Source organism: Camellia sinensis, chromosome 11 (assembly GCF_055761805.1).
Source record: "Camellia sinensis isolate YWXY chromosome 11, ASM5576180v1, whole genome shotgun sequence".
In the NCBI taxonomy this organism is placed as follows: Eukaryota; Viridiplantae; Streptophyta; class Magnoliopsida; order Ericales; family Theaceae; genus Camellia; species Camellia sinensis.
The window spans coordinates 174888663-174896636 of NC_138971.1; the positions used below are offsets into that span (position 1 = coordinate 174888663).

At 33.0% G+C, this 7974-nt stretch overlaps 1 protein-coding gene across 1 annotated transcript; it reads right to left on the reverse strand.

The window, feature by feature from the left end:
* Positions 1 to 2830: 2830 nt before the first annotated feature.
* LOC114313266 (ethylene-responsive transcription factor ERF061) lies at positions 2831 to 5091 on the reverse strand. The gene has a single exon (XM_028259641.2). The coding sequence runs from the start codon at positions 3978 to 3980 to the stop codon at positions 3090 to 3092; it is 891 nt and encodes a 296-aa protein (XP_028115442.2). The 5' UTR covers positions 3981 to 5091; the 3' UTR covers positions 2831 to 3089.
* Positions 5092 to 7974: the final 2883 nt, after the last annotated feature.

Below are 7974 nucleotides of genomic sequence, written 5' to 3' on the forward strand. Positions count from 1 at the left end.
ACTAATTAATAATTTTAGTATTAATTGATACTAATTAAGCCATTAATTGATAATAAATTAAATTATCAAATATTAATAAATTAGTATATTTTGTAACAATTTTGTAATAATTTTATAAACTAAAATGAATATAATTTGAAACTAATTAAACCATTACATTTTAGTATTAATTTAGACTAATTAAGCCATTAAATTTTTAGTATTATTAAAAGAAACAAGGAAATGTATCAATTTTTAAGAAAAAAAAATTATTGAGAAAAAAAATTAAGCCATTAATAATAAAAGAAAAAAAAATGTATCAATTTTTAATTGAAAAAAAATTACATTTTTATATCATTGAGACTAAATTAAGAAAAGAAAAAATAATAATAAGTATTAATATTAATATTGATTGATACTAATTATTAATATTAATTAAGAAAAGAAAGAAACAAGAAAAAAAAAGAAGGAAATGTATCAATTAAGAAAAGAAAAAATAAATAAAAGAAACAAGGAAAAAAATATATTAATATTAATTGATATTAATTAATAATTTTAGTATTAATTGAGACTAATTAAGTCATTACATTTTTATCAAATGTATCAATTTTTATATAAATTGATACTAATTAATACTAATTATGTTAATTGAAAAAAAAAATGATAAAATTATCATTTTTATATCATATAAGGGCAAAAGAGACAATTACACAAAAAAAATATTTTACAGCTTATCTACCAAACACTACTTCATTGCTTAAATCTATAATTTCACAGCTGTATCAAACAGATTAATAACTTATGTTCCCAAATATAAGATATAATATGTTAAGTTATAATTTATAATTACTTTTTCACAACTCTACTAAACGGATCATTCCGCCATTCATGGGCGATGATCTAAAGGGGCATCATAGACTTTTCAAAGACATGAGAGAGAGAGAGAGAGAGAGAGAGAACTCCCCACACAGCCCTGTTTTCTTAAATTTTCTACTTAATTTTATATTTTCTTAGAGCCTATCCAAAATGACGCCACAGTTTTATAGTGATAATTATGACAGTTCTGAGAAACGAGAATTGTTTGGCCGTTAAACAAGAGAGAAACCATGGTTAACACATGGAAGAGTTTCCAAATAGATGCATCTTTAAATAACTGAAATCCTTAGTTAAGACTAAAAGGGAGTTATTAGAAGGTTGTCTAATTTAAATTGTGTAATTTAAGTCTAATTAGAGTTGTGCAAAAGACCTATCCAGATTCGAATTATAACTCGATATTGTCTACTCAAATCCGACCCGAACTAAACTCGAATTGTAAATGAATTTCAATTTTTTTTTGCAGCTATATTATTAAATTATTAAAATTTGACTCTATTTATATTTTTTTTAATTTAGAAAATCAGTAATATCATCAAAACAAATAATTTATATAATGTAAGAAATATGTCGTTATAGTAGTCTTTACAATTTATATGTGAAAATAAGCAATTAAAAAAAAAATTATGTTATTTGTATATATATACTATAAATAGGGCACTTGTTCATATATCTTTTTTCACTTACTTATATTCTATTTAGTTCATATTATTTTCTTATATTCCAATAAGTCTTATGAGTGACATAGTTACCAAAATACCCTTAATGATATTCACATTTACAGTGTGAATGTTCCGTGATGTGAATGTTCACACCGTCAATGTGAATGTTCATACCGTCAATGTTAATGTTCATATCGTCAATGTGATTGTTCACACTATCAATGTAAATGTTAACATGTCAATATGAATATTCATATTGTAAAATACGAATGTTCATATCACCAAATTACTAATCGTTCAAAAAATATTTGTAAGGGTAAAAATGTCCATAAAATACCTTAAATATGAAAATTAAGATTTGATAGATCAAATGTCCAAATAATAGGACTTATTAGAATATAAAAATATCTTATGGACTAATTGGGATACAAACACATGAAAAATGATTTTTTAAATAAATTTCTCATATTAAATATGATTTAATAATCTAAATAACTTTAAGATCATGTAATAGCTAATAATTTATATGTATATTTAATATTTTTATATATTTATATATGTATAATTCAGGTTTCGGATTGTTCTGGTTGTTTGACATCTTTGTGCAAGTACGTCCAAATTTAATTTGGGCTTCTGAATTTTTATCCAAGCCCATACCGAATTTAAAAATATCTTATTCAAATCCTAAAAAAATTCAATCTGTGTTCAAATTGCTCAGATTGAACCCACTCAAATTACACCCATGATTAAGACATGGAACAATTTCTAGGCTAGGTTTAGGAAGATGATTTTTGGTTATTTTAGCCACAAAAGACAAAATAAATTATTTTAGTCACAACAGACAAAATATCACATCTAATTCATAATCATTACACTCTTTTCTCACAAAAAAAAAATCATAAAATCATAAAATCTTTTCCAAACCAATCTTTTTAATCTAAACTAAAAAATTAAAAAATCAACCCACCCCCTCAAACAAAGCACAATATGTACACTATTTTTATCACAACAACTAATCCCAAGATAAGTCATCATGACTTATACAACCGAACATAGCCACTACTACGTACTCAAATTTCACATAAACTGCATAAAACAAGAACAACAAAGCATACCCAAAATTACCATTTACAATAACCAGAGCCTAACATGATGCTACTGATAACTTAAGAACTTATCATAGTTTTTGGATTAAGAATTTGGATAGAGCTTTGTAGAAAAAGAGAGGGAAAAAAAGTTAAATATTTCCCACAAATCTCTGCTTAAATATTTAGGCCAAGTTTGGGTAGTTTAAAAAAAGTCAAAAAGTCAAAAAGTTACTCAAAAAGTTAAAAAGTCATTACTATTCACCAAAGTCAACAATTACGGCTGCACAATTCCCAATTCTAATTTTCTCCTACAAACTAATTTTTACAATTTTTTATTACATATTTTTCCATAAAAAGTCAAAAAGTTAACACAAACATTCATATTTTCAACCTCAACTTTTTAGTCTAAAAAGACAAAAAGTGCACTTATTTAGTCTTCCCAAACTTGGCCTTAATCCAAACACAGTCTACGAAATAGAATGCTATGCTAAAGAGCGAGAAGTTCCCAAATCAACTCCGGATCAAAAGACGGCATACGCTCGAGCGAACACTGTTCGAACTCTGATTCCCGAGCCACCGCTACCGGACTCTCGCCGGAAACAGAGGCCAGCGAATTCTCCCCCTTCCAAACCCCATCTTCCAAAATGGTCGGCGATACCACCATTTCATTACTCCAACACTGACTACCAACCACTGGAGACGACAACGATGACAACGGAGAAGAATCAATCTTCATAACTTTCTCACAAACCCCAATTTTCTTCTCACTCTTCTTAGTCTTCTCTCTCCTCACTTTTTGGCAAATTGCTTGAATCTTGGCATCAACTGCACTCTTCAGAGCATTCAGTCTTGAACAATCTCCGAATCCCAACTTCGTCACATCGTGAAGATTCGGGAAATTCAAGCGCGCGTATTCACCGCGCAGCTTATACGCTGCGCGGTCATACGCGTAGGCTGCAGCCTCGGCAGTGTCGTAAGTTCCCAACCAAACTCTTACTCTGTTCCGAGGAAGTCTAATCTCAGCTACCCATTTGCCCCAATGTCTCTGTCTCACTCCTCTGTACAGCTTTTGCTTCCCTGGACTCGTGTTTTTGGCTCTATGTACGTAGTTTTGAATTGGGTTTGTGAGGGAAAGTTGTGAAATTGAGAAATTTTTTCTGTTTTCTTCAGAGAATTTTTTAAGTAAATCTCTTTGTTGAAGATAAACAGAGGAGCCTAAGGGCTCAAGAACAGGGTTGGTGATTGGAGTTGATTGGGGAGAGTAAGAGAAGATTGAATCAATGGTGTTGGTGTTGCCACCTGTTAATATCAGCTCTGATAATGAAGATCGAATACCGGCATCGCTGGAGAATGTGAACGGGACGTTGTGTTCTTGCATCCTGGGAATGTTTCTGGGAAAGTTCTGATTTTCCGGGAAAATAGGAACAGGGGAAGAAAAACAGGGTATTGAAAAATTGGACCCTTTTTCGTTTTGAAAGTTGGAAATTTATGAGTGAATAGGTGGTGAAATTTGCTAAAAGTTCACTGATCTGAAGAAAAATTTGGAACAGAGAAGAATAATTGGAGAGAGATTGAGCTCGAAGATGGGAATTGTTGTTGGGTATGGAGATTAAGACTTGAATTTGAAACACAGAGGTAGTAGGGAGAACACAAAGCAACCATTGAAGAGAGAGAAGATTGAAGAAGCTCTTGGATGCAGAGAGTTGGTTTCAAATTTTTTATGTGTCTGGATTTGGTCCTTTCTTGGTGTATTTATAGGCGTTAAGATCCTCTAGAGTGTATTATCTAGAGTGATCTCCTATAGTGGTCCATCCAATGGTTGGGATTAAGTCTCACCAAAACGACGTCGTTTTGGTGAGCAATTTATTAAAAAAAAAAAAAAAAACAGATTTCAGGGGCTTTGGAAGAGAATGTGAAGGAGTTCCCAGAACTTAGTGAGAATGGTTTGGTTGATGAATTCAGGGGCTTTGGAAGGGAAAAGAGGAAGAAGAACAATGCAACAAAGAGAGATTTGCAGAGAAAGAGTGAGTAGGACTTACTTGGATTTGGGTGGATTGGAGATGTCAGATCTGTAATTAGAAGATGGGGTTTGTTTTGTTGGATGAGTCTGGTTCCTTTATTGATGAACGGAGATGGGCTTGTTGTGAGATTAGGTGTGTGAAGTGGAAAAAGGGTAAAGACTTGGGAGCAAAAGAAGAGAGAGAAAGAGAGGAGAGAGAGGGAGGAAAACATTTCGACCTGTAATAAACCAGGATGCTCACACGCACCTAACAACAGTGCCGCTAAATCACGCTTTTGCAGAGAGCATATTGAACCTGATTTCAAATTCCAGCGATGACCCTCCATAACCAAAGAAAGTAGCAGACCCATGGATGGTTTCATTATAAAATTATCTGAAGAGAACCAAAAAACATGAAACTCATCACAAACCATTTGGTTCGTACTCTCTCCCTCAAACTCGTATAATCTATAAAGACTAGAACCACTCTCACTCACTTTCCTAAACACAGTAAATCACCATTGTTACACCCACGGGGAGTTTTATCTCTCTAGATTCTAGAGAGAGAAGCTCCTAGTAGTGAAGCCTTGAATGGGGGAATTTTGAAATCTGAATTTTATTTTATTTTTTGAATTTACTCACCAAAACGACGTAGTTTTGGTGAGACTTAATCTCAGCCATTGGATGGACCACTCTAGGAGATCACTCTAGAGAATACACTCTAGAGGATCTTAACGATATTTATAGTGCAGAGGAAAGGATTTTCCATGGATCCATAAGACTTTCTCTGTGTTCAAAAGTTTGTTTAATTTCATCATAATGTAATTAAGAAAAAGTATTTTGAAAATTATCAATAAAATGTGAAGATTAACGGATAATATAATTTTAAAAATAGCCCATTAGTTATTTTTTAGACGAATAAGATCTGATCAAGTAGTTTTTAATGTCTGATCGCCCTAATTTTTAATGGGAAAAAGACAGGACCCCTACTGGGGTAGACCCCAGCACTCCCAATACCCCCAATGGGTGCTGATTGGTCAATGATTTTTTTTTTTTATCAAATCACCAACCCCTACATGTGTGTGTGTGGTGGGGGGAGGGGAGGGAAGAGTTGGGGTCTCAATCAAAGTCTTTTTTAATGTGCATGATCTTTTTAAAAAGTTTTACAAAATAAATAATTTAAATTATCGAAATGAGTCCAAAATAAATCCACATGTTAAAATGTCCAACTAGAAAGGATTCATTTTGAATTTGTAAAATTTTTATAAAAGGGAAAAAGGAAATAGATTACCCTGTCTCTTTTTTATAAAAGGGATTTGATGATGAACTTGTCACTGTCTAATTTATCTTTCAAAAGGATAAGAATTATATAGGTACTTTCAAAATCCCCTAATATTTTAAAACTTGTTTCTTTTATTATACTACCCTCATATTTATTAGTTCTTCTATTAAGCCATCATCACAGTATATTTCAAAGTAAAATTTTACTTTAAATCATAGTAGAGTAAAATTTTACTCTGATTCAGAGTAAAATTTTACTCTGATTTGAAGTAAAACTTTACTCTGAAAGTACAATTTTACTCTGAATCAAAGTAAAGTTTACTATGATTCAAAGTAAAATTTTATATCGTTAAACAAATCAACATGTTTTTAACCAAAGTAAAATTTTACTGTTACAACAAATAAAATACATACTAAATGAATGAACCAGAGTCCAATTTTACTCTTAGATCTATTAACAAATAAAATAAAATAAAAAGGCAATTGAAAACAATAAGACGACATCTACAACTCAGATTGTTTTCTGGCCTTTGAGAGAGAGAGGTGAGGAAAAATATAATAGAAAATAGAGAGATCTACGAAAGAGGCAGATAAGGAGCTACAATTGGCTTTTCTTATCTCTATATTTCTTATCAACTTCATGAGAGAGTTCCAAACCCTAACCCTTCAATGATCGTCAATGTCTGTAGTCTATTGAAGCTTACAATGACGCTATTAACGTCGTTGGTAGTTGCGAACGACAGCAGGAAGAGAGATGGAGGGGAGAAAGAGAAAGAGAGAACAATCACGATTTTCGAAGGTGGCGGTGGTGTGGTAGAGAAGCTAAGAAGAGTAGCACCGCGGCAACAGATTAAGAGAGATCGACAGGTGGCGGCAATGAATGGAGGGAGTGAGACCAACGGACGGCGGTTACAGTGGGGAGAGACCGACAGGTGGAGGCGAACGACGAAGGCGATGGTGGAGCCATACAAGAAAAAACACTTTTGGCGACCACTTATTTTTTTTGGTCGCAAATAGCTCACTTTCTGCGACTAAAATTTAACTTTTGGTGACCACAATTTTTTGGTCGCGGAAAATCACCTTTTGACGACCAAAAAAAAAAGTTAGTCGCGGAAAGTATACTATTGGCGATCAAAGGCTTTTTTGGTCGCGGAAGATCGCTTTTTTGGTAGCGGAAGATCACTTTTTGGCGACCAAAAAAAAAGTTGATCACGGAAAGTATACCCTTTGGCAACCAAAAAAAAAAGTTGTTCGCGGAAAGTATACTATAGGCGACCAAAGGCTTTTTTGGTCGCGGAAGATTACCCTTTGGCGACTAAAAAAAAAAGTTGGTCACGGAAAGTATGCTATTGGCGACCAAAGGCTTTTTTGGTCGCGGAAGATCACCTTTTGGCGACCAAAAAAAAAGTTGGTCGCGAAAAGTATACTATTGGCGACCAGAGGCTTTTTTTGTCGCGGAAGATTACCCTTTGGCAACCAAAAAAAAAAAGTTGGTCGCGGAAAGTTATGGCGGGATAAATTTTTAAAAAAATGATACTACAGTAATTACATGCTATTTTTCTATTTAGACATTAAAAGTTTTATAAAATAATATATAACCCAATTTTTATGGGTTATATATTTTTTTTGCCAAATATGAACAAGAAGTATGTTATTGGCAGAGTGGCAGAGTGGATTGGGTGCATGGTGACTCCTTGGTCAAGCTTTCAAGTCCTAGGGAGCACAAAAGAATTATTTTTTTTGGGTCAAGGCGCTGACTTTTGGCGACCAACTTATCTTTGGTCGCTAAAAGTTTACTTTTGGCTAATATGAATTGGACTTTTCACCACCAAAAAAGTTGGTCGCGAATAGTCACTTTTAGCGACCAAAGGGTTTTTTGGTCGCAGAAAACTATCTGTGACGAGGCTTTAGCGACCAACTCGCGACCAACACATTTTGGTCGCGAAAAGGTTTTAGCGACCAAATATGGTACTTTTCGCGACCAAAATGTTGGTCACGGAAAGTGTTTTTTCTTGTAGTGAGATTTAGTTAAGAGTATAATAGTCTGATAAAATATATAAATAATAAATTTTGTCATTTATACAAGATTTTA